Source organism: Mastomys coucha, unplaced genomic scaffold (assembly GCF_008632895.1).
Source record: "Mastomys coucha isolate ucsf_1 unplaced genomic scaffold, UCSF_Mcou_1 pScaffold15, whole genome shotgun sequence".
Lineage (NCBI taxonomy): Eukaryota > Metazoa > Chordata > Mammalia > Rodentia > Muridae > Mastomys > Mastomys coucha.
In genome coordinates this window covers 113098037-113125142 of record NW_022196897.1, presented here as the reverse complement: position 1 = coordinate 113125142, position 27106 = coordinate 113098037, and the positions used below count along the sequence as shown (strand labels likewise).

Sequence of the window (27106 nt, the reverse complement as noted above, 5' to 3'; positions counted from 1 at the left end):
GTTTGAAGCCAGCCTGGTTTACATAGTGAGTGCAGCACACACACACACACACACACACACACACACACACACACACACACGAATGGACTGAGCTACAAAGTTTAAAGTCTATAGCCTGTTGTTTGGCTGGTATCCTCTGAAACAGTAGAAAGGAGGTCATCATACAGGATTATGGCTACAGAGCTAAGTGTAAATTCTCCAATGTGCTACCAAATCTGGGATTAAGCCTACGCCACAAATTCTTGATGGAAGACTGATACAAGTATTTTTCTGGGCTCATGCATCTGGGATAGTCCACTGAAAGGAGACTAAGAACAGGGAAACCTGGCTTTCAGCAAAGATAGGCACACTGGCAAAACGGAAACGAACTAGAAATCGGACTTGTGCTGTTTGGGGTCCTCCTTTCAGCTGCACTGCTTAGGTCCACCTTCTCTGGACAGCTAGGTTTGGGAGAGCACACAAAGCCTGTCCCATCCCCTTTCAGCACCACAGATCTGGAGTGCAACCTTGTGCAGGATTTTATGCGTCATCTCACGGCGCGCTGGCTGTTGATCCTTCTGGGAAGTGTAGTTCATGCAAAGGAAACACATTGATTGGAGCTCAGAGGCCTAAGATCTTTGCGCAGGCGCACTGCCTTCCCGACCCAAGGCGGTGAGGTGTTCGCAGATTCCCAGCCCTCTTGCCGAAGGTGAGGGTTGCGGGTCTAGGTCTTCGAGAAGCCCAGTGGACGCGGTGGTGGAGAGACGGGGACTCTGGGCACTTGGGGGAGGGCTAGTGGGCGTGACCTGTGTGGACAGAGAGTCTTCCCATCTGGTGTGTGTCGGTTCCGTGGGGAACCCGCACGGTCACCAGTGTCCTTGTAGGGTATGTCCACTGTGTGTCAGAATCCTGTACTTTCATGTTGGAGGTCCCGTTCTTCCTTTCGTCCCTTCTTTCCATGATGGGTGCTTCGTGAATGTGGATGGTACCGACCCTGAATCTAGGAACATCCACTCCATTCTCACGCAGTCCCCTAGAAAACGTCTCAGATTGCTTCAGCTCCTCGCCCTGAGCCTGTGCCGGAATGTCCTGGTGTGAACATAGGGTGTTCCTGAAGGATACCGGATTTGAGGTGAAGAAAACCCCAAAGGAAATTGCAAATGGCTTTAGGCAGTTTTGAGATGATATTGACTGGAGCGCACTGTTAAGGAATAGTGGAAAACAAGGTGAAGGGACTATACTGCGGCCAGACAAGACCCACAGTATCCGGGTAGGACCCACCAAGCCGGATATTTTGTGAGTCTCAAATGAGGTCAACATAAACAAAATTTTGGGAAACAATTCTAGAGGTTGACATTCTGACCATCATTAAGTCGAACTAACACAACTTTGTTCCAACTACCAGTAACCATCAGATGTCTAGAAGTCCATACGTGTGATGACCAGTTGTCTATTATATTACTCCACTGAAGTTGTTGGCAATTTACTAGTGATCTTTTCCCTCGTGGTTTTTTTTTTCATTTGAGATACGATCTTATTTTGTAGCTTAACCTGGCGTTATGTAAGCCTCAGCCTTCCACGTGCTAGCATTACAGGTGTATGTCACCATACTTCTGTTTTCCATGAAATTTTAGTCATGCTTCCCAAAATGCTGGATGTGTTGCAGGTAGAGCCCTGCTTAACTTCATGACTATCTTTCAATGAAAAGTAAATTATAACAATTAAAAGCTTCCAGGCAGACTTTTGTCCAGTTCCACCTCAGCCTTTTACAAAGCCTGAATCTCTTAATTGATGTGAAATAGTACCTCTCTTATTGATATATGAAGATGGAACTAAATTATCTTCATAAAAAGCACTCAGCATAGAGCCTCATGAGAGCAAGCACTCAACAATGCAGGTTATGGTGTTGTTCGATACCGCTCCATTGTGTGTCTAGCTTCTAGACAATAAATTATTTAATCAAGTTTTCTGTCATAGATGCTTAGGAGAGTCCAGATTTTAGTTGCATTATTTAAAGATTAAATAAGATACATGTAATGTGCATAGGAAGCCGGCTGGCAGACAACTTTCAATAAAGATGGTGTGTTGGTGATGGTTAATTAAAAGCTTTGTGACTAGCCGGGCAGTGGTAGCACACGCCTTTAATCCCAGCACTTGGGAGGCAGAGACAGATGGGGTTCTGAGTTCGAGGCCAGCCTGGTTTACAGAGTGAATTCCAGGACAGCCAGGGCTATACAGAGAAACCCTGAATTGGAAAAAAAAAAAAAAGAAAGAAAAAGCTTTGTGACTATTCTCTCATACTTCTTAAATAAAGTCTAGAAAAGAATTAGCCAATCTAAGAATGTCTGTGTTTGAAGGCTCTTGATACTAGTCCCAAAGATCTTCCTAAAGGACATATCTAATGAGGACCCTGCTGTGCTGAAATCACCCCTTGCCCAAAGCTCCTTTTGATGTATTTTGACCTCTGCTGTGCTGGTTTCTCCAGGTTCATGTTCTCTAGGCTGTTGCCCACGACTAATTTCTCCTAATTTCAGTAGTAATTTTTTTTTTTGGTTTTTCGAGACAGGGTTTCTCTGTATAGTCCTGGCTGTCCTGGAACTCACTCTGTAGACCAGGCTGGCTTCAAACTCAGAAATCCGCCTGCCTCTACTTCCCAAGTGCTAGGATTAAAGGCGTGCACCACCACCGCCTGGCTTCAGTAGTAATTCTTGATGCAATAAAAATCTGCCTCATCTATTCAAGACTGGAAGTCCTCCCTGCCTATGATGTTGCTCCTTCCTCACAACAAAACTATAGGTCCCAGTTGTGCCAAGAAAGCTGCTGCATTTCTCCCTCAACCCTTCCTGCCTGGGCTAAGGCAGTGCTGAGATTGCAAGCACTCAGTGCCACACCCCACCAGTCTTTAGTTAGACTCTTCATTGGAGAGGGTGAGATCCAGTTAGCTAATGTAAGCAAAGGGAGGCTGAAGAGAGTAAGAATCTTCTGGAAATCCAAGAGTAAGTAACGCTGCAACCAGAGCTCACTTATCTCATCTGGAAGCACCCATTGAGCACCAGCACTTCAGCACTAATGGAGCCGCACCCATTGGTTCTGTCTCCCAGGACTCTGCTCCTCTGGTCCCTGTGACTACTCAGTACCTTCTCATAGCTTTTTTGACTCATCTCCTGCATATTGTCCCAACATTTTAAAATTCATGTTCACAAAGTAGGATGTCATCTTTTCATACCAGATCATATCTGTCATAGTTTTTGTCGACTAAATACAAACTTAGCCACACTTGGGAAGAGAGAATCTCAGCTGAGTTGCCTCCATTGGCCTGTTAGCATATGTGTGTAGGACATCTTCTGAACTGTCAATTGATATAGGAAGGCCTAGCCCACTGTAGATAATGTCACCCCTGGAAAGATAGGCCTGGGCTATGTAAGTAGCTGAGTAAGCCAGTAAGCAGTGTTCCTACACGGTCTCTGATTCTGTTTCTGCCTCCAGGTTCCCACCATGGCTTCCCTTGGTAATGTGCTGTGAGCCATATGAACGTGTTCTTCCCTGAGTTACTTTTGTTCAGTGTTTGATCAGAGCAAGAGAAAGCAGACCAGGATGTACCTAGTTTCCCACTCATTGCCCAGCTGTGATATGATCAGTATGGTTCTGGAAATGAGGTGAACAGTCTTACAGTGTCAGATGGATGATTCATTAGCTGGAGCTGAAAATGGGATGCTACTCTGAAGAGGATACAGGACTTGTGTGTTTTATCCATATAGTCATTTCTAAACTTCCTTATGGTTTTTGCTCAGTAAGCATCCGGGGTGTTATTAAATGTGAATATATAAATATCATATGAATCTCACTGTTTTCTGATTCCTGGGGACAGAACTCAACGCGCTGTGGCTTTAATATCCATAGCTTTTGTTCTTCTGGACTGAGGGTGGAGTGCTCTTGGCCTTGCTTCGTTTACTCTTTGTGAGGTCATGGGGATGGAGGTGGCTACATTGCTTTGATATATGGAGGTGCCTTGCCATGTGGGTCAGGACCCCAGAAGTGCTCATTCTCATATCTTTTCTCCTCCACACTTTTTCCTCACTAGGACTCTTATCCTTCCCTACCAGAGCAGCCTCGGAGGGAATGGCTGCTGTGTCTCCACCTACCAGATGTCAGGTGAGGCGGACTTGTTTTGTTTCCGAAAGACTGTTATTAGTTGCCAAAATGTAGTCACTTTCTTTATCCTGAGTGCCTTCCTTCATAATCCTCCACTCCTAGCCCAGTGAAGGGTTCCAAAGCAAGATGCCCTTCAGTTCCTTGAGCCTGTGCTTACCAGCCTATGACCAAGCACAAAACACCTGGAGCAGTTGCTCTACGTGGTCTTCCAAAAGCTGACAGAACAGGTCACCTGGAGGATTCTAGGATCAGTGGTTCTGTCTTGGCTGTCCCTTTGGTGCAGCCAGTTATGGACTGAAAGTCAGCCCCCATACATCAAAGAGTGCTTGCTGGCTTAGGCTGGAGTATGTGCTGCATGCTATAGAACACTCAGAGTTAGACCCTGTCTGAAGAAAAACAAAAGAGACAACAAGAAAGAAAAGGGTTGTAAGGGGGAGTATGGTTGTATTTTCAGGCATCGGTGACATTTGAAGATGTGGCGGTGACTTTCACAGATGACGAGTGGAAGCGTCTGGTACCCGTGCAGAGGGCGCTCTACAAGGCTGTGATGCTAGAGAACTATGAGAGCATCATCTCACTGGGTGAGGACTCAGAACTTGTCCTGAATGAGTGTGGGGCACATGATCTGCGGGTCGCTACCCACCTGAGTTCAGAGCCACCTGACAGACCAAAGAGCCAAAGGAGATGGCTTTGGGTGCATAGCTGGTGAACCCAGCCCTGGACAGATGAGCTGCCCTGGTGTTAACAGCACTAGGCAACCACAGACCTCCTTGTTCAGCAACTTGTTCCACAGAATAGAAGGCAATCTAGAGGATAGAGCTGTGTATGTACTGTGTGTGTAGATCTGGTTTTCCCAGAGGCAGCAAGTAAAATCATTACTATATCCAGGTCTTCTCCAGGCATGCCAGCAAGTAATGTCCTTAGTTCCATCTGGTAGAACAAGGAGCCATCTTGATGAAAGGAGATATTGGTCCCTTCATGGAAACCAGGGGAAGATGCTACAGAGAAGACCCTGTGAGAAGGAGAAAGGTTATTAGAGATATACTTGACTTTTGAGTATTTGTTTTAATGACAATCTTAGATACCTATCAGTGGCACTTTGTAATTATACTTATGTGACAAAGGGGAAATTGAGAGCTGTTGTTGATGCCAGCTATTAGTAAAGCAAAGTGAAGTCCCTATAAGTGATAAGGAACTCTCAGAAGCTTCCAGAATAAGAGTCAGAAGCTATGCACAGTGGTGTGTGCCTGTAGTCTTGGCCACTCTGGAAGCAGGAGTACACAGATGTAGAAACAAGCTAAATCAGCAGATAATGGTCAAATTCACACTGCAGATTTATATTAAAAAGCAAATATTGGGCTGAGGGTGTAGCTAAGTGGTACCTGTGTTTTCCTAGCATCTACAAGGCCTTCTGTCTAATTCCTTCGCACACACATATACTTCTGGATTAGCTTAAACAGTCCAAGTCATACCCTAAACAGAACAGAATGTTCAGCTGGCATTGAGGAGCATCCTGAGCTTCAAAGAGTAAAATATTAGACAGTATGGAATCCCTGAGGTTAGAGACCAAAGCCCCAGGAAGGGATGAGAGTGGCCAGTCTGTCAGAGGAGAACCAGCACACAGCAGACAGATGCTTCTCAAGCACAGGGAGAAAGTACCTTTCTCCCAGGGCAGAACCCTGTGCACAGGGAGCTCAGGTGTTTCCAGGCATGGGATCTAACTTTGTTTACATGGCTATGGGTATGATTGCTTCTGGAGAATGATACAAAGAATGTAATAAGATTGCTAATTCATATAGCTCATGGGGACACATTTACCACAGTATTGTGTAGCCATTAAAGCCTTGTAGAAAACCTGTCCTAATTAAATTAATCTTTTAAATTTGTTACATGAAAAGAACTTCAGTTTCAAGTCAGTATTTCATTATCCAGTTTTTTTAAGTTCTTATAACATTTCATTGCTTTTTCTCTTTATTTATTTGGGGGTGGGGCATACATATGCCACAGCATGTGTGTGAAGGTCAGAGGACAACTCTCGGGAGTTGTTTCTTTGCTTTTACCATCCAGGCTCTAGAGAGCCAGCCCAGTTAAACAGACTTGGTGCACCCGATAAACCATCTCACTGGCCCCATTAGCTAGTTGTCAACAGAATCACATGTAAGATCTTAATGCATCAATAAGAAATGAAGGAAAGAAAAATTAATAGAAAGTATGACAGATGATTGTTTCTCTTTTTACTTGTACAGAACTCTAATTTTCCTACAGTGAACATAACAGACATGTTTCAATAAAAGCATTATACTAAATATGAGCAAACAGAATTGAGTCCCTCCTTCAGCTTCTTTAGTCAAGATGATTCCTTTTTTTTTTTTTTTTTAATACTTACTTTTTGAGCCAAGGGCCTCTACCCTGCCAGTGTCCAATGGAAATTATGCCGGTGCCAATGGAAAGCTTTCATTATCTGCCTGTGAATTGAGGTGGCTTTTATGGGCACTACACTGGTGCCTGCCGCTTGTTCTTTTCAAGAGCTGCAGTCCTGACCTTCCCTCTGGCTTTTTTGGTCTGTTCTCTGCATTTCTGGAAGAGTCTAGACTTAGAGGCAAGGATTACGTTTCGGAATGGTTAGACATTTTCATCCCAGTAGCCACCTGCCTTTATTTTCTTCCATGAACAGGGCTTCCCGTTCCTCAACCTGATGTGATTCTTCAGTTCAAGAGAAGGGGCGAGCCCTGGATGCGGGGTCTCCATGGATCTGAGGAGAAAGTATGGCCAGAGAGTGCCTCTCTAGGTAAGCAGGTTTGAACAGGATGGGCAGGATGGTGTTTGCTTCTGTTGTCTGGGTTGGAGGACCGTTAGGAGTCACCTTTGCTCAAATACAGGTTGTCTATTTGCGTGTTCCTTTCCTGTCACTCACTGGTTCTCTTTCCCTTTCTACATGGTCAAGTGTTTCTCATCTGTATTCGCCAACTTGTTTCTCAGAACTGTTACTCTGCCTGTGTGCACTTCTGATATTTTACTGGTCACCAAGCTCTCCAGTCAGCCTACCCTAATAAGCTATCGGCTCCGCTCCCGGGGCCATTCTCCTGTATCCTGAGAAGTCTGCTGTCAAGCTCCTCCCCAGGCCCCTCCGTTATTCCCAAGCCTTTGCTGTGACCAGGCATGACCTTGACGTCTGTCAGTGCATCTCTCTCCTCTGTCATGTCTCCTAGTCCAGAGAAGAAACTGCATCTGCTTTTTCTTTGTTGTAGACTTGGAAACTAAGCCTGAGATCCTAGATGCTTCAGAAGGCACACTGAGAGAAATCTGCAGAAGGCAAAGTTCTCTACGTCCTAAACGTGAAATCCAAACACTAACAGGTGGGTTGGAACCAGAGAAGGAAAGTCCCAAAGCAAAGACTTGCAAGAAGCCCCTTTCCTTGGATAAAAGCTTGCAGCTAAGGTCAGCTCCACCCAAGAAAACCCTCGCTAAACACCAAGACCAGGAATGTAGTGAGTGTGGGAAGACCTTCTTTGACCATTCGTCCCTCATCCGCCACCAGAGGACTCACACTGGAGAGAAGCCATATGACTGTCCCGAATGTGGGAAGGCCTTCAGCCACAGGAGCAGTCTCAGTAGACATCTGATGTTCCACACCGGAGAGAGCCCCTACGAGTGTGGTGCGTGTGGCAAGGCCTTCTTTGACCGTTCATCCCTAACTGTGCATCAGCGGATCCACACAGGGGAGAAGCCATTTAAATGCAATGAGTGTGGCAAAGCCTTCTTTGACCGTTCATCCCTTACTCGCCACCAGAGGATCCATACCGGAGAGAGTCCCTATGAATGCCAGCAGTGTGGAAAAGCCTTCAGCCAGAAGAGCATTCTCACCCGTCACCTGCTGATCCACACTGGCAGGAAGCCCTACGAATGTAGTGACTGTGGGAAAGCATTCTACGGTGTCACCTCCCTAAACAGACACCAAAAAGTGCACACTGGGGAACCCCGCTATCAGTGTGGCGAGTGTGGCAAAGCTTTCTTTGACCGCTCTTCTCTTACACAGCACCAGAAGATACACACTGGAGACAAGCCATATGAGTGCAGCGAGTGTGGGAAAGCCTTCAGCCAGCGGTGCCGGCTCACAAGACATCAGAGAGTTCATACAGGGGAGAAACCCTTTGAGTGTAGTGTGTGTGGCAAAGAGTTCAGCTCCAAGTCCTCAGTTATTCAGCATCAGAGGCGTTATGCCAAACAAGGGATAGACTGAGAGGGAGAAGCATGAGCTAGACAGCTGGCTTCCCTACAAACCTGGAAGGTTTCCCAGTCATCTACAAATCCAGCATTTGTTCGTTCTGCCTTCTCTGGCCACTGTCTTTTGCCCAACCTCTGCTCCAGGGTCTGAGTAAATGGTGTACCTCCTGTGCTACAAAACTAACCTGGAATGCAGAAACTGAACCATTGTGCCCTTCCTCCAGCCTTGAGCGGGCTGAATCAGACCTTGTGTTTGCCATAGTCGCTAGCACAGGTAGGGTAGAGTCTTCAGACCTAGGTGTAGTCTATTGGCCTGCCACATCTGCAGCTTTCTGCAAGTAGCCACTGCCTGCTGAGCAGCTGAGCTTGTCTTCCTGATGAGATCCTGGCAAAGTGGGGGATGGGTTCCCGCTTTTTAAACTCAGACCCCAGGATTAAAGACTGAGCCTTGATCAGAGAACTTTGTCTTAGCTCTCATTATTTCTCTCGTCCTTCTCATCCACCCCTAGCTTTCCTTTCAGGAACCCAGTAACCCATGGCTGCTGGTGGCTACAAACCATTAATCTCCACATTCAAAATTCTGCACAGAGGCTGTTCGTAGCTCAGTGATAGACTACCACCTAGCATGCATGAAGAAATGCAGTTTGATTCCCAAGCACTGCAAAAGAAAGTTGGAGAGATTGTCAGACAACAGGATAGACGTTCGGAGAGGAATCTGCAGACATAGTGAAAATAGACCTGTTATCACTTGCGCTTTAAATAGCTGCAGGCTATTACAGTTGGAGAATGTCACAATTATGGGAGAGTACCATTTTCTCCAGAAGTTTCTATAGCTCTTAGTCCTTCTGAAACTTTTTGGCACCCAGACCTTGTTCTCTTGTGCCCCAGTATTTAGCCCTCCAAGTAGTGGTGGTAGCACTTACTAAGCACTTATCTTGGGGTAAACTCTCAGCGGTGAATTGTAAAAGGGCTAGACTGACTGATCCTCTAACTAAATCTGTGAAACAGGTCCTTTTGCTGTCTGAATTTCACAGAAAAGCACACTGAAGTTTAGAGAGATTAGGTAATATAGCCTTGGGGAAGCAAGGTGAAGCCAGGTATCTTAGTTATTTTCCTATTCTGTGCAGAGACATGATGGCCAAGGCAACTTAGAAAGCATTTGCAGGCCTTGGGGAGTGAGTCTGTGACCATTGTTGTGGGAGCATGGCGACAGGCAGGCACAGCACTAGAACAGAACCTACATCTGACCCACAAGCAGTAGGCCAAGAGATAGGTAGAGACAGATATACAGGTCTGTCTTGGCAAGAGCCCACCCCCAGTGACACACCTCCTTCAACAAAGCCACACCTCCTAATCCTTTCTAACCATTCCATCAATAGGGAACCATACATTCAAATAAGTATATGAGCCTATGGGGGCAATTCTCATTCAAACCACCACATTCCAGTCAAGGACAAGATCAACAACCAGTCCTCACACTGAAATAGGCCTTGTTATCTGAACTTTACAGATGAGCTTACTGAACTTTAAAGAGATTAAGTAAATTACCCTACATGACACAAGATGAAACTAGGTCTTCAGTATGGGTGTGCCTTCAGTGTTTCTACTATAGATCATGCTCTTAAATGTTGTTTTATAATTGACATACCTGAACTATATCATCTTGGCTGGACTGTAAGCCCTTGGAGGTGTGATTTCATAAGTCTTTCTGTCTTAGGGCGTGCCTTGCAAATATTAGGTGATTAATAAATGTTTACCTAAATGAATACCAAAGTTTCTCTATTTGAAACTTGCTTAGGTCCACCTCCTTTCTCTCTAAATTTTCACAGTTCAGCCTCTTAACATACTAGTCATCACTTCCAAGTTCTATTTCTTCCTTCTTCATTGTTCATGGTATAGTAACAAGCCTCCTGAATAAACAAAGACCTATGACTCTCATCTGAGGTGTATGGGTGTCCATTCAATCTGTAGAGTTTGGGCCCGGCACATCACCATAAATAAGGAAGGGAACACTAGAGATATTTTTATCAGCTAAGCGCCATTCTGATCACTTCTACTTGACCCAGAATCCACACCTGAAGGCTAGGGACACAGACAAACACCTGGATATTTGGATGACACTAGAAGCCACTATCAAAGTTACATTTTGTACACGACTTAGCTAAATCTTTCCACCTGACCCCTTTCTACCCATTATTCCAGACCTAAAATAGCTCTCTACTGAATGAAATATCTCTGGACATTTAAAATCTTCATCAGTGGATTCTCCCATCACCAAACTTTAGATCCTGAGTACCCAAATGCATCTATTTCCTTGGCAAAGCCCTGTATTTTATTGTATTAAAGGTCAGGTATGAGACAACCTTGACTTTGGGAGTCTGTATTCCCTTTTTGTAAGGTAAGGCCTGGAAATGGGCTTGTATATTCCAGTAGACCAAGGTAGGTTTCTCTTGGAACTGAGAGGAGGTTAAACTGCTGAACAGTCCTCTCCATGCTACTAAATATAAATTCATTTTGGTCTCTGGAAGCAGAAGAGTATCAGGGAATACATTTTTGTGTGTATTTTAATAAATAATAATAATAATAATAATAATAATAATAATGAAGAGGAGGAGGAGGAAAAGGAGGAGAAGGAGAAGGATAAGAAGAAGAAGAAGAAGAAGAGAGAAGAAGGAGAAGAAGAGGCTTGAAGAAAAAATATCACAGGATCTGTGTGTAGATAATACCTAATGTTTTATAATGTTGAGGAAAAAAATAAAGGGGATTATTGACACGTGTCTGTTGACTGTCTCTGAGAGTTCTGAGTCTCAAAATTTTCTTCAAAATAAACTCAGTGTCAAGTATTCTATTTGTCTAAGACACTGTCATTACCAGTGAAATGAGACTGGAGCAAGTCCAGACTTCAAATGGGCTTTTGGGAAAACTGACTGAAAACAATGGGGAGGCCAATGCATAGCTCCCTTTTGGAAAGGTGATTTGCACTGTTACAAAGCAGTCTCTGTGTAAGACCCTGCCATCATCCCAGGCTATGGGTCAGTGAGTTTACAACCTATGAGCACTTGCTATGCAGACCCCTAGTTTTCCATTGTTCTTTCCCCCTTAGAGCTTACAGCTACCCACCAGCGATACCCAAAGGCAACTTTTACGTATGACTTCCCAATATGACCACATCAAAACTGAATGTAGTTTTCTTTCCTATTATGTTTGTTTGTTTGTTTGTTTGGGGGGGGAGAAAGTGGCCAGGCCTGGTTTATTGAGATTTCCCTAAAATCCAGCTAGACTCCCTCTGAGCTAACTGGTAACACTTTCATTTCTGTCTTATTGATCTGCCATGTTTTTTCTGCATGAACCCTGATAACTTGTTTGTGGTTCAGCCAGCATGGAGAAGGACACAAGGAACTCTCCTAAGGAGCACGTTTGCTCTTGGCACATTTGCACTGGCAGGAGAAGTGTTGAGAAAATAAGTTTTTACCCAAGAAGCTTTAAGTCTACTTAAAATTTAGACGCTAGATTGGAGAAAGGATAGTCTGATGTTGTGGCTTGTTCCTAGAGACCTGACAGATCAAATTTTCTCTTCTGTAAATACCAACTGATGCTCAAATTGACTAGTTTCCTGTTGGAAGATACATGAGAATACACCAGCTGACAATTCACAAGTCTACAGAATCCCAGAGCTCATGTAGGTAGTCTGACTCATATTATAGTTCAGGGGATAAAGTTACAGACTACCATGCATTAAAAGCCAGATCAGAGTCCTTGATTAGCCAGCGACCAAGAGCAGGCTCTCGTCTCCAAAGAACTCTTGGCACTCAAGCTTGGGTACTGAGTATTTACTAGGCAAAAACCACAATGATATCACTGTCACCAATGATATGGGTCAAGAGAACCTGGTAACATCTGTTTTGGTTGAACACATCAGTTGCTTGGGTTATATAGCTGGGCTATGGTCCAGGTCAAGGAATAGTCTCGAATGTGTTTATATTATGATTCTGGGGTTGTTCAGAGACTCACTGTGACCATAAATAAATTTTAAAAAGCAGAGGCTTTTTATTTTAGATACTGGCGCCCTATACGGGGCCGGGGCGCACCTGAGAACACTCCCAAGATGTGAACCTAGCTATCAGTCTAGGGCTCATAAAGGTAAAGCCCACTAGATCGCATGAATTCTGTGTATGTGTAGGCGGGTCTAATTTTAACATATATATCTTGCAATTGTCCTAGTTATCTTTCTGAATAGAATAAGCAAGTTCTATTTAAAAAAAAAAAACAGAAATAGCAGTCTTATGACCCAATATCTTGATAGAACTGTAAATTTTACAAGATCAGTAAACTTAAAAATAGTCTAATGTCTGGCAAAAAGGGAAGTGGGCTGCTGGGGCACAGTCTGCATAGATAGGGCCGGGGTACAGTCTGTATAGATAGGGCGTATGTGTTAGAGGCATTCCTTTTCACTCTTTGGTCTCTCAAGCACAGAAGGTCTAAACTTCAAGTGCAATGCTAACCATCACATTGATGAGGTAACAGTGACAGCTTATGGGATAAGGACTGGGAAATGCCTAAACAGAACACAAAATGGAGTCAGGGTGCGACCAGGACAAGAAGGTGTTGCCTTGGCAACTCCAATATGGTTAATAGTAGTACCAGTTCAGTAACACTTGTTGGAACCTGGCCATTTCTGAATTGAGGTGATTTGTAGAGTAAAAAAATCCACATTTCCTTACTCAGAACAGCCTGGCACAAGCATCTTTAGTTACTCCTTGTAAATCAAGGTAAATCTCTGTTCTGGTTATAACAGGTCTGCCACTGAGACAACCTAAATAAACCTTCTCTGGTTCCACTTGCTTTGATTTCATTTTGATAGTCATTAATTTGGGGAGAAGTAGACCATCCCAAATTTATCATTACTTTGGCGCCTCTCATATGCCTCTGAACCATAAACCTCTCTCTATATATACGCCTTGCAATCTCTGTTAAAATGGTCTTTGTTGGCCATAGCTTCCACTTTCCAAATAAAGCTGCCCCTACCCCCCGAAATACATACACAAAGCTTCTCCTTGAATTATTAGCTTTTCCAAGCAGGGAGCAACTGAAATTATCAACATGAGCTAGTTACTGACAACTATACTAACTAAGCCAATTAAAAGTTTTGAGTCCTCTTATTGATGGCCAGACCAAGAGGGAGCTTGTGCCTCTGAAAAGTTTGTTGGTGTCCAAGCTCTGGAGTACAATGTTTTTTAAAACAACAACTACATCAGAGCTGGAGGAGGGAATCAGGTGGCCTAGTAATATCTGCTTTCTTTATAAAGCTGAGCAGTATTTTCAGACATTACAGAATACATCTGGGCCATGATCACGACAGTCCCCAAAGCACTGCCAAGATAGATATGGCTATTAGGGGTGGGAATGGGAAGTTGAGAAGTGTCTAGGCTGACACAAAATAAAGTTGGTACAAAACGGCCTTACCTTAGTCATTTCACAGAAGGTATCAATCAGTTCTTAGTTACAAGTTTGATGAAAGTGGAGGCTGGCACACTACACGGTGGATAAAAGTACCTGCCACCAAACTGGACTCATATGGTGGAGAGACAACCGACTCTAGTAAGTTGTCTTCTGACCGCTCGCTATAGGCATGTTGTGTCATACAGCCAAATAAATTAACAAAAACAAACAAATATAATTTAAAAATAAAATATAAGTGAAAGCTTGGTCCAGGCAAACAGCCTTGTAGGGGACGCATCCAGGCATTTCCTCTTAAAGAGAAAAAATGGGAAGCCTGCATGGGTAAGGTTCACGATCGTTCGGGATGCTGTAACCCAGAATGAAAGTCCCACGGCACACGATACACAACGCCTGCATCGAAGGACGGGCAGCAATGGGCGAGCCACGTGCATCCATCGTGCGAAATTGAGAGAGCTTACTCTAGAGCAGAAGTAGTAGAAGGCGCTCTGAGGTCCTCTGGGAAGCGGCCTGAGAAGCCGAGGTGCTATGTGCAAAGGATTCTGGGAGTTGTAGTTCGGTTGAGCAGCTGGAGCGGCTCGGCCCAAGGTCTGGGTACCTTTCTAGGCGGTGAGAAGGCGACTTAGCAAGGAGGGCTGAACCTAGACCCCTCGGAGTTTGCTGAACGCGGTGAAGGACCCGATGCACCCGACCACTAGGTGCACGGGAGCGGCTCCCTCACGTCCTTCCCCCTGGCATGTGGCGGGGCGCGGGAGGTGAGGCAGTCTCCGTGGAGCCGTGGTCCGAGGTGAGACTCTGCAAGCAAAGCAAGGGAGCCCTTTGCTTTCTGCTTCAGGTTCCCACATTGAGGTTTTAAGGAAAAGCCGTCAATGGGCAGTGCTCCAAAAACCCATCACTTTGACAATTTAGCTTCTGACACTGACTTGCTTTTGTCCCCCTGAGAACTCCTTAAGGAAAGAGAATAACCCATTTGGGCAGATAGGAAAGAAAAGAAGAGGTTTGAAGTCTCAGATTTTATTTAGAATCCTGTTTGTTTGGGTTTTAATTGTTTTTGGTTTTTAAATGCTTTAGATGTTTTCTCATAAAACCCATCACTGCTCTGAGAAAGCAGGCACTGCATTTGAAAGGCCAGTGGTCAAAAGGAATAAAACTAATTTTGGCTTCGTACATCCCTTGAATCTGGAGTAGAACAGAGACGAATCATTAATTAAAGCAGGGATCTATGCACAGAGAGGTCTGTATTATTTTGACTAAGCAGAAGAAAAAGAACAATGTATTTATATAATGTATTCAGGTTCTCATAGGAGATTCTACTGTAGTGTAACTGTAAAGGTGTCCAGGAGGAACCTGAGGTAGAAATTCATATTAGCTATCTTGTATCAGGGATGTTATGGGATTGTTCCCCGTGTTAACCTTTAGACGAGGTAGCCAGTGCCTGGCAGCTGTGATGGCGCCTGGCATCTACTTCTAGACTCACTTTCTGAGTAACTCAGACCCTCCCAGTGCTGGAAAACCAAAAGAAAATGGCATAACCATTTATTTTATTTATTTATTTTACTGACTCTGGGGACTCAGGTTGTCTATATTTCCTCTTTTCTCTGCATGGAGATGTCTTCTTCTAAACTTGCTCCGTCCTGTTTCCTAGACCGCTAGGGTCATCCTGAGAGACCGATGAGAGGAGAACCTTACAGGAAATGTTCCTCCCTTAGACAAACTTTCCTTCCCTTTGCTGCTTCTTGGCCACTGTTGTACTGCACATGGTCTAGCCTCTCATCACTATAAATGGCCTTATGATATGCAAAGTACTAACAGCTACAGGCCCTGTCTCGTGATGTTTGCTGAAGCAGGAAAACACACATAAACGAGACAGCATGAAGGAACACATTTACAAATATGCACTGTAAATGCAGAAACGATTGTCTCTGGTGAGTTATTAATGGCCCTGAAAGAGTGTCCATCAACGAGACTATTTAAAAAAGGTTTAAGATAAAGTTCATTTTGAAAAACCAAGGAGGGTACTAGTGATGGAAGAGGCCAGTCTGTGCCACTGTGGTGTGAGTTAAAGTCTAAGGAGGAGATGTTACAACCAGACCACAGGAAAAATCTGTGCTGGGTCTTTAGTCACATAGTAAGCCACATGGGTCATATAAAGGCTTTCAGAGACCCAACAAGGTGAAACATGTCATAACTGATGGGAAAGAAGTTAGTAAAGGTATTTCTGTGGAGTCTTGAAGACTAGCAGTTCTTTTGTATAAGTTCTGGTACAGCTTGTCCATATGATACTTAGCTTCTAGGAAACATCAAACCAGGTATATAGATGCTGCTGCTGATAAATGGGATAAAATTCCAGATTAGAGGGAGAGAGAGAGAGAGAGAGAGCAAGAGAGAGAGAGAGAGAGAGAGAGAGGAAGAGAGAGAGACCTAGATCAGAGGGCTGGAGAGAGAGAGGGGAGGGAAGGAGGGAGGGAGGGAGGGAAGAAGAGAGTGAGAGGGAGGGAGGGAGAGGGGGAAGGAGGGAGGGAGAGAGTGAGAGGGAAGGAGGGAGAGAGAGAGAGAGAGAGAGAGAGAGAGAGAGAGAGAGAGAGAGAGAGAGAGAGAGAGAGAAGGCTAAGGCTCACCAGCACTTGCTATTCCTTCAGAGGACCTGGGTTTGGTTCCCAGCATTCACATGGCAGCCCACATCTTTGTCTATAACTCCAACTCCAGTTCCAGATCTGACATCCTTTCTTGGCCTCCTCAGGCACCAGGCATCTATGTGGTGCACATACATACATGCAGTCAAAATACTCATACATAAAATGAAAATAAATTTTAAAAAAGAAAACAAGACATTATTCATTCTTTCTGTCCATATGACTTAAAAAGACAAAGAACAGATCCAAGGAGCACAGCTATGCCAGAGGCTTCGTATTAAAAAGGACTCCATGGCCATATCGTCTTCTCCTCCTGTCACCCCTCTACTGTCACTTTGGGTCTTCAAGTGGGTCTCTGGCAGGAGATCAGTGGTAAGCATTGGTGCCTTTAGCTTCTCAGGAATTGCTGATCAGGAATATGGGTGAGGCTCTCACCCACTGGGAGGAACTGAAGCTTCCCCTGGGAGATGTGCCTAAGAAGCACAGAAATCTAGTTTGCTAGGTAGGAATGGTACCTCTCTCTGGGTGAGTTTACCTGCTTTGGTGCCTCACTTCCTGGGTTCCGAGGAACTCTGAGGTCCTTAGTTCCAAAGGTTCTTAATCTTTGTAAGGCCAGACAAAGTTCCCACTTTTTGTTTATGGTTAGTTTGACCACTCTTGGATTGAGGAATGGACACCTTTATCAAAGTACCTGGGAGCTATTATTCTTGGAGCTCTTTATTCTTTAGTCCAGGGTACAAAGACAAAGTTCTAGTGAATAGAGAGTTCTTAAGAGAATAGATGTTTGTTTTTATAGTGAGGTCAAAACAAGTGATTTAATTGTTCTAAACTCAAATAGACCCCATGCCAGCTACTTTTATGTAATCTGAAAGGGAGGAAACTCAACTGAGAGAAAATGCCTACATAAGTCTGACTGTTTCTTTTCTTTTCTTTTCTTTTCTTTTTTGAGTATTATAAAAATTGTTTGATATAAAACAACAGTCAATTGAACAGCCTTATATAGATGCTTGTCTACAGCAATACTGAAAATACATACATTTGTCTCGATATAAATTTGAAATAACTCCAAATGTATTAACTGTATATTTTAAAATAATACATCACTACTAGTATTTTTTAATGAATATAAATAGATAAAGTCTTTTTGTTTCTTCGTTTTGTTTTTAGCAGAGTTTAAAATCTTGGCTCTTACTGTGGTACAAGCCCAAAATAAGAACAATTTTTAGACATTGGATTTCATTGTAATAAGGCTGTACTTCAGTGACCCTCACATCACCAAAGAATTCTACCTCCATCTTAGCTAAGAGTTGACAGTCCTGCTGCGCCAAGGAATGAATTGTAGGCACAATTTTTGGATACAGATTTCCTGCTATAGTCAAAGCTATTTGACTTGAGTGATTGTCATCATTCTCAGCCCACAGAGAACAGGTTACATTCATTTAAGAAATGGTGTGTGTATTAAGATGGTCTATCCATGAAGTCATTCACCAACTGTTTCAATGAACAATGGTTCTGCTTGGAGGGTGGCACAGACATTTAGTTGAGGGTAAGAATCTGGTTCATTGGCTGTGATGATTTTGAAAAGCATTCATCTCAAAGAAAGAGTAACTTATAAAGTCATCTTCTTCAAACTTGATACAGTAGTTACAAATATCAAGCAAAGAATTCAGTCTCACTCTTTGTTGTTCTCTTACAAGCCACCTCCCAAGTTAATTGTCTATGTTTCTTTTGGCTGTATAAACTTTTGAAATATGTAAGCTGTTCTGAAAACCATAGTATAGTGAAAAATCTCAAATAAACAATCCTACTAATAGAGAGGCTGAGATAAGAGAAGCCTGATTTCAAGACCATTATGTGGAACCCAGCAAGACACTGTCATGTACAAATAAGCAGAAAGTGAATATGGATTGTACAATGTTGGACCTATTTCTCCAATTATCAAATTAGAGAGACCACTGGATGACAGCCAACAAATTTCTAATTCCTCATATTTTTGGATTTCAATCGATTAGGATATATTGGTAATATTAATTTTCATATAAAGACATTAAGAAAAAGTAATTGTTACTTCCTGTTATTTTTGTTGTTAGAGGTGGAATTAGGTGTGGGTTTGTTGAAAGATTACTTTCTTGCTTCTTCTAGGGTGTAGTTTTTTTCCTTATGTTGGTGTTTTCCAACTATTATCCTTTGTAGGGCTGGATTTGTGGAAAGATATTGTATAAATTTGGTTTTGTCATAGAATATCTTGTTTTCTCCATCTATGGTAATTGAGAGTTTTGCTGGATATAGTAGCCTGGGCTGGCATTTGTGTTCTTGTAGGGTCTGTATGACATCTGCCCAGGATCTTCTAGCTTTCATAGTCTCTGGTGAGAAGTCTGGTGTAATTCTGATAGGCCTGCCTTTATATGTTACTTGACCATTATCCTTCTTTGTTTAATGCATTTGATGTTTTGATTATTATGTGACAGGATGAATTTCTTTTCTGGTCCAGTCTATTTGGAGTTCTGTAAGCTTCTTGTATGTTCATGGGCATCTCTTTCTTTAGGTTAGGGAAAGTTTTCTTCTATAATTTTGTTGAAGATACTTATTGGCCCTTTAAGTTGGGAGTCTTCACTCTCTTCTATACCTATAATCCTTAGGTTTGGTCTTCTCAATGTGTCCTGCACTTCATGAATACTTTTGGTTAGGATCTTTTTGCTTTTTGCATTTTCTTTGACTGTTGTGTCAATGTTTTCCATGGTGTCTTCTGCCCCTGAGATTCTCTCTTCTATCTCTTGTATTCTGTTAGTGATGCTTGCATCTATGACTCCTGATCTCTTTCCTAGGTTTTCTAACTCCAGTGTTGTCTCTCTTTCTGATTTCTTTATTGTTTCTATTTCCATTTTTAGATTCTGGATGGTTTTGCTCATTTCTTTCATCTGTTTGATTGTGTTTTCCTGTAGTTCTTTAAGGGGTTTTTGTGTTTTCTCTTTAAGAGCTTCTAGCTCTTTACCTGTGTTCTCCTGTATTTCTTTGAGGGTGCTATTTATGTCTTTCTTAAAGTCCTGAATCATCATCATGAGAAGTGATTTTAGATCTGAATCTTGCTTTTCTGGTGTGATAGTTTGTCCAGGACTTGCTTGTAAGCCGCCTTTCCGTCTAGCAGAAATAAGGAGGCAAACACGAGTCCTTCTCCAAGCAGATTTTATTCAGGAACCTTCATTTTTACTTCTTCTTCTTAATCTCTCTAATCTCTTCAGTAGTAGTCTCTCTAGTAGTATCTAGTAGTCTCTCTATCAGCCTCCCGAGTAGCTGGAACTACAGGCGTGCGCCACCACCGCCTGGCTCATAATAATCCTCTCTCCCTAACCTCCAGCCTTCGCAGGTTAAATACTTTCCCTGGTCCCAATCAGTATCAGCTATGTGGCCAAGCATAATAAGCTGCGGGAAATTCATACCAGCTTGCATCACAGACTGGAGGCACTCAGCTTCTCCAACTAAGGGCTTGTTTATCAATGCTCTCTGCTCTGGCCGGAGACCAGGTGTTCAATATAGGGTGGCAGCTGCGGCTCCCCACACTTGCTATGGTGGGAGAATTGGGTTCTGATAATGCCAAGTAACCTTGGTTTCTGTTGCTTATGTTCTTACGCTTGCCTCCGGCCATCTGGTTACCTCTAGTGCTACCTGCCTTGGCTAAATCTGACTGGTGCCTGTCCTGCCTGTGATCCTGGTTGTGTCAGAACTCCTCAGAGTCAAGCTGTTTCTGTGATTCTGAGATCCTGTGATCCTGGGCCTGTTAGAGAGCCCAGGAGTGGAGCTTCCTCTGGGTGTTGTGGGACTGGCTGAAAAATGTGCACCCAAGGTCTGCTCAGAGCACCAGCCCAGACAGACCGGAAGGAACCAGTGCCACTGGGCTGGCGGAATTCCTGCCTGCCTGGGTCTTGCTGGTCCCAGTTACTCCTAGTGTTGGGACAGACTTTGTGTCCTCTCATCTCCGCTTCTCTGATCCTGGGCATGTTGGAGCACCTGGGTGTGGAGCTTCCTCTAGGTGTTGTGGAACTGGCTGCAAAATTTGCACCCAAAGTCTGCTTAGAGCACCAGCCCAGACAGACTGGAAGGAACCCTTTCCACTGGGCTGGCAGAGTTCCTGCCTGCCTGGATCCCACTGGTCCCAATTGCTCCTAGTGTTGGGACAGATGTTATATCCTCCTCACCTGGGCATTTTCTTGCTTAGTGGTTAATGGGGGTGAGAACCCAGCCCACTGTGGATTGATCCATCCCTGGGCTGGACCAACCAGTAAGCAGCACTCCTCCATGGCTTCTGTGTTAGCTCCTGCCTCCAGGTTCCTGCCATGGTTGAGTTCCTGTCCTGACTTCCATCAATGATGAAGAGTGATGTGGAAGTTTAAGCCTAATTCTTCCCCAAGTTGCTTTAGTCATGGTGTTTCATCACAGCAATGGTAATCTAACTAGGACACACCCCATGTGAGCTTTTCTACCCTCTTCTGAGCGCTGTTGAAGAAATCCAGAACTGGCCCCTTCTCCCTATCCCTTTCTTCTCCCCTTTTCCCCACTCCGCCAGATCTTCCCTTAAGACCAGGACACCATCAGTACATTCCTTACCAGACTTCTTTTCTTTCCTTGTGAACAGGGCTTCCAGTTGCCAAATCCAATATGATCTCTCAGTTGGAGCATAGAGAAGAACTAGAGAGGGATGTCTCAAAAGCAACCAGTCCAGGTGAGTGACTCTTGGGGACAGTGGGGATATAACTCAGATGGTCACGTAAGTGCTATCCAGATTCCTGTACCCATGGAAATGGCCACCTGGAGACCTGCTCTCTCCTGTGCTGCCCTCTAGCCCTGTGGAGATGATTTGACAGAAAACCAGAATCAACCAAATCAAATTCTATGAAAAGGGATGGAGACTTTAATGTTTCTAGTTCTTGCTTTGCAGGGGTCCCTGCAAACAGCACGGCCTGCAGAGTGTCAATCTGTGAGAGATAGGAAGGCTCAACACAATTCAGTACCTAGTTTGTTTATTCAAACTTTATAATTTGTCTGTTGGTTCAAATTTCTAGATTCTGACCCTGAGTAATTATTTTAGGCATATTTAAGCAAAGCACGGTTTGGTGAGAATTTTTCTTGGTGATAATTAACTCACTCCTGTGTGTACAATAAAGCTAAAAGACATGACTACATCAAAACTCTTTGACAAATACTTGTGACATCTTCCATAAAGATGGCTTCCGTAGATAGAACAAGCTAGTGCTTAGGGCCTGGGAGAAGCTCTGATGTGGTCTTGACCACACAGAGAGGGCAAAGGATACCGGGCTGTGCTCCCAGCCTTCTGGGTGAAAACCAGGCTATCCACCTTTCCCTTTGAAGAGGCCATCCTGTATGTTTAACATTCCTGGCTTCCCTGATGCTTATCTGAGAGCGCAGGGACCTCTGTGCCCCTACATTGCTTGACTGTTTTTTACATCCTATTTTATATTTGCAGCATAATGCTTTTCTTTTTCCACCTTAGTCCACTGACTTTTGATTGATTTCTGTGTTCCCTATTCAAGCAGAAGCAACATAGCTTAGCACTTGCTTTTCTACCTTCAGGTAGATTTGAAATCAGTTCTGGGTTCAAAGCTGGTCTTAGCTACTCAGTATTCTGTGGGTTACCTTCTTTTGTGAGTCAAGGTTCCTTCCCATCTACAAAACAATATAGCTCTTAGGTCATTGTGTCGAGGATCAAATAGTTTAAGAAAATGTTTAGAACAGCACCTTCCTATATGCTAAGCAAATGAATGTTATTGATTAATTATAGTATTTTTTAATGATGTCATTGATGTTTTAAAACGATGTCATCTTTTTGTTTGTTTGTTTTTTCGACACAGGGAAATGATGTCATCTTAATTCTGTCAAAATGAATTATTGTAACAGGTTAGTAGCAAATTGTATTTCTTTGGTCTTATCCTTGTATAATTGAAAAAGCATCGTTTTGCTAAGTTCTTTGGTAAGTTGATAACTTTTCCAGTTACATCTTCCTATCTTCTTTCAAGGTCATCATAGCCTACCTGTTTAAACTTTTTGACTTCTCTTGAATTCTTAACAGAAGACAGGCATATCTCAGTATCCTCCATGAGTCATGTGTTCTCTATAGAAACTTAGAGCTTCAATTCTACATTTTCCATAGCTGGACATCCATTTGCTTTTTGATATTTCTCTACCTATTTGTCCTTTAAAATTCCAGGTACTTCGCTGAGTGTGGTATGTAGTTTATAACATTTAGAGACATGGCTGAATATTAAATAACACCTGTATTAGTGTGTTTTGCGATGGTATATATGTTCAAGGATAGGTACTTTCTGTTTGTGTTGGTATATATGTTTAAGTCTGTTTTGTGTTGGTATATATATTCAAGGACAGGTACTTTGTAAGAAAAAAAATGCTTTAGACAGTTCTGGAAAATGAAGAGCTTTAGGGCACATGTTAATGGCCTTGGTAAGAGTTTCATTGACTGCATGAGAGTGTGGCAGAAAAACAGAATGGGAAATTGTCATGTGCAGAAGGGACCAAGTATATAGGGCAGTCCAATGTTATAATGGCCCATTCTGCAAGGATTAACTCACTCCTCAAAACATCCTTCCAGTAGTTTGGGCCCTTGATCTAAAACATCTTATTAGTCCTCATTTCTTAAAGATTCTACCTTCCCAACACTGTTGCACAAGTCACTGAGTTTGCACATGACTCCTTGGCCACATTCAAACTGTATCCACATGATAACACCTTGGAAACCTGGAAGGTTTCGTAACTACTTTTGGCAAAGGAACTTTCCCCTTGAAGTCTGACACAGGTACCCTGACACATTGGGAACCAATCTGAGCAAATGGGACCTTGAGCTTCTCTGTACACACTGCTCCTTTTCTTTTAAAAAGAGTGATTCTCTTTCATTCTGTGTAGGCATACATTTTTTGCAACCTACTTTTAATAAGGGTTCAACCTCTCCTCTAGCCCACCACCCAGCAGAGGTAGTGGAAGAGAAAAGTTATTAGGATATGGGGGAAGTGGACCTGTTCAGCAACAGTTCTTTGGGGGCGAGCTCAGTCTTCTTTGGCAGCTGTTCAGTTCTGTAGCAAACACCAAATACCATTCAGTAGCTGCAGACCAGTCCCCTTGGCAGGCAGACACCAGGCATCAACCAGCAGCTACACTCCAGTTCTTTCAGCAAGCAGACACCAGGTAGTTGTAATTCAATCCTAAAGAAACCGCCAGGCTCGCCAGCTGGCCTAAGACAAGGCCACAGACACAGCAGGCTGCCACAGGACCCTCACAAGCAGTTCTTGGGTGAGTTTCTCTCAATGACAGTGTATCACAAGTTGAGCTCAACAACACTATGTAAGGCGAGCCAACACATGCATGTTGTTAGCGAAGAATTAGCAAGGCAGAGCAAACCAAACCAAGGCTCAGTGCTTGTCTCCCACTGTCTGTGGGGTCATATTTATACCCCTTCATCATGGGTCCTTTCACATACTATATCCAAACATCCTTTCACCTGTGTCTGCTTCAGGAAAACATTCCTTCCTGTATCTACTTTAGCAAGACATCCTTTCACCTGTGCGCTCCAGCAAAACATCATTTGACATAACTAACTTTCCAAAGAAATGGAAGTTTCCACTTCAGTTCTGGGTATTTTTTCTGGTTGGGAATGATAGTAAGCAATCAGAGATTATCATGTTTCCTTTCTTTTTTGTTTTTCTGGTTTTTGGTTTTGTTTGTGTATTTGTTTTTGTTTTTTTGTTTTTTTTTTTTTTTTTTTTTTTTTTTTTTTTTTTTTTTTTTTGAGACAGAGTTTCTCTCTCTGTGTAACCCTAGTTGGCCAGGAACTCACTCTATAGACCAGGCTGGCCTTGAACTCATTCTGCCTCCCAAGTGCTGGGATTAAAGGCATGTGCTACCTCACCCAATCATGTGTTTTCTAACTCTTAAGCTTCATAATAATTTGAATTAGTAGATACATACAACACTGAATACTACCTTCTAGAATCTTCATCTTGTTTTGAAACGGCAGCAACCAATTTATAGTGTGTGTGTGTGTGTGTGTGTGTGTGTGTGTATGTGTGTGTGTGTGTAATAGTTACAGTTAGGGCATGAGAGCATGGGAAAAAGTTATAGCCAGAGGGGAAAATTAAAGATGGCCTTTGTTCGGGTATTCAGTGAAAGCACAGTGACTAAGTCCCTAGAGGCTTCTTTTCTGGTCCCACCCCTGTGTCCCACAGACCCTGTGTTTGACTGCCACCCCGTAAGTCAGCCCTGAGATGCTTTGTCCTGTTACTGATCATCACTTCCTACCTTGCTGACTAACGAGTGTTGCCAGGCTGCTCACCCCTTCCCTTTTTGCAGCATCTTTTCTCAGTCAGCCATCTTTTTTTCTCATGCCCTCCCAACAGTACAAGACCCTTTTTGAGAGCTTTGAAGTGAATTTGTTTTCTGCAAGCATTTTTACTTGTTTTATTATCCTCTAGTGTAGAGGTTATTTTTCTATGTCTATGTAATTTGTTTCTTTCAGAGTGGGAGACCATACCGGAAAGCATAGTTTCCATGGTTACCAGAGAAGCTCTTTTCTGAAGAGGACTCATCCCCTGGAGCTTTCCCGAGGAAAGGGACAGGGACTGTGAAGACTCTGTAGAAAATTGGCAGGAAAACCTTGAGAAGCATCCAAGTCGAGAGCTGGCCCCTCAGAAGAGACTTTCTGTGGAGAGAGGCTACCAATGTGATGAATTTAGATGGAATTTTAGTCAGTCGTCACTACTTGTTCAACACCAAGGAGAAAAACTTCATAATTGTGGTTCGCTTAACAATTTTACAAATTCAGAAATGAAACAAGAGAAAACGTGTGCAGGGAGGAAACCTTGGCAATGTGATGAGTGCAGGAAAGCGTTCAATTACTACTCAGCCTTCGTCCTGCATCAGAGAACTCACACAGGAGAAAAGCCCTATGAGTGTAATGAGTGTGGGAAGGCCTTCAGCCAGAGCATACACCTTACCCTACATCAGAGGATTCATACTGGAGAGAAGCCCTATGAGTGTCTCGAGTGTGGGAAGGCCTTCAGCCACCGCTCAGCCCTGATTCGGCATCACATAATCCACACTGGAGAGAAACCCTATGAGTGTAACAAGTGTGGCAAGGCCTTTAATCAGAGCTCCTACCTCACCCAGCATCAGCGAATTCATACAGGAGAGAAGCCCTATGAGTGTCTCGAGTGTGGGAAGGCCTTCAGCCAAAGCACATTCCTCACCCAGCATCAGGTCATTCACACTGGAGAGAAACCCTACAAGTGTAACGAATGCCGCAGAGCTTTCAGTGACCGTTCTGGCCTCATTCAGCACCAGAGAACTCACACCAGGGAGAGGCCTTATGAGTGTAATGAATGTGGGAAAGCCTTCGGCTACTGCTCAGCCCTGGCGCAGCACCAGAGAACTCACACTGGGGAGAAGCCCTATAAATGTGGTGACTGTGCCAAAGCCTTCAGTGACCGCTCAGCCCTTATTCGGCATCAGAGAACACACACTGGAGAGAAGCCTTACAAATGCAAGGACTGTGAAAAAGCTTTCAGCCAGAGCTCATCTCTTACAAAACACCAGAAAACTCACACTGGAGAAAAACCCTATAAGTGTAAAGAATGTGGAAAAGCTTTTAGCCAGAGTTCATCTCTTTCTCAACATCAGAAAACTCATGCTGGGGTGGGGAAAGCAAGGCATATGGACAAGCCTTTAGCAAGTATTCAGTCTATGGCCAACAGAAGAGAATCCACACTGGATAAGTGTAATACATTCCAAGGGTAGTTTTGGTTGGTTGGTTGGTTGGTTTTGAGAATTTATCATAGGTTATGAGGGCTAAAAAGAAATTTAAGACTGTTATCTTAATAGTTATTGAAATAACTGTTGATGTGGGACATAACTCACTAGACTGTGAAAGGTTTTATATTTTAAAAATATTTCCTAAGTGGAAAACAGAAATTCGCTCCCAACATCTTTATGTGTATGAACACTGCCAAATGTGTGAGAGAGTAGGGTACACATTGTGGAAAGAAGGACTGTATACTTGCGGTATGTAGTCCCTTCATGATGAGGAGATAAATTCTAAGGAAATAATGTAAATGGCCATTTTAGGAATAGCTAGAAAAGACTGAGAAGTCGCAATGAGTTTGCCCAGGGTCAGAAATGGTAGAACAGCTGTCCTTCTGCCTTAAGCCCAAGAGCACAGAGGAAGCAGACAGAAAGGATGGGAAAGAGCGGAGGTGTGACCCCAGGAAGTGTTGGTTGCAGTAACTGAGTATTGACAGCCAGAAAAAAAACAGGAGACTTGACGGCTGTTGTGTTGACAAGCTCATGTGAGGGTTGCTTTGCCCTAAACTGAGCAATACCAGCATGGGGGCCTGCTTCTGCACGTCTTGTCTTTCTATCTTGCTTAGTAAGATGGGAATCATTTTAATCCCAAGGCTGAAGACTTACAGCTTAGTCAGTTTACAAAAGAGGCCTTTGAAATGTTAAGTATGTTTTAAACTGTCTGAGTTACCGGAAATATTGATTTATAAAGATTTACCTCAATTGTAAGTATACTGTGAATTTTTTTTTTTTTTTTTTTTATGTCATAGACAATGTGATTGTAGACTTGCACTGGTGTTCTGTTG

At 43.3% G+C, this 27106-nt stretch overlaps 1 protein-coding gene and 1 long non-coding RNA gene across 4 annotated transcripts; one reads left to right on the top strand and one right to left on the bottom strand.

Annotated features, from left to right (window-relative positions):
- Positions 1 to 635: 635 nt before the first annotated feature.
- Positions 636 to 27021, top strand: Znf2 (zinc finger protein 2). Of its 3 annotated transcripts, XM_031371831.1 has the most exons (7): positions 636 to 688; positions 4061 to 4131; positions 4586 to 4712; positions 6806 to 6919; positions 7380 to 8345; positions 24990 to 25002; positions 25319 to 27021. In XM_031371831.1, the coding sequence occupies exons 2-7, from the start codon at positions 4099 to 4101 to the stop codon at positions 26256 to 26258; spliced, it is 2193 nt and encodes a 730-aa protein (XP_031227691.1). In that variant the 5' UTR covers positions 636 to 688; positions 4061 to 4098; the 3' UTR covers positions 26259 to 27021. The 3 variants fall into 3 exon arrangements, with proteins under 3 accessions (XP_031227691.1, XP_031227689.1, XP_031227690.1); XM_031371829.1 differs by lacking the exons at positions 24990 to 25002; positions 25319 to 27021 and having other exon boundaries at positions 7380 to 8815; XM_031371830.1 differs by lacking the exons at positions 24990 to 25002; positions 25319 to 27021 and having other exon boundaries at positions 656 to 688; positions 4083 to 4131; positions 7380 to 8815.
- LOC116090885 lies at positions 4556 to 14404 on the bottom strand. Its single transcript, XR_004118837.1, has 2 exons — positions 13819 to 14404; positions 4556 to 5143 (listed from the first exon to the last, which is right to left on the bottom strand). It is a non-coding gene; the product is annotated as an uncharacterized LOC116090885 (long non-coding RNA).
- Positions 27022 to 27106: the final 85 nt, after the last annotated feature.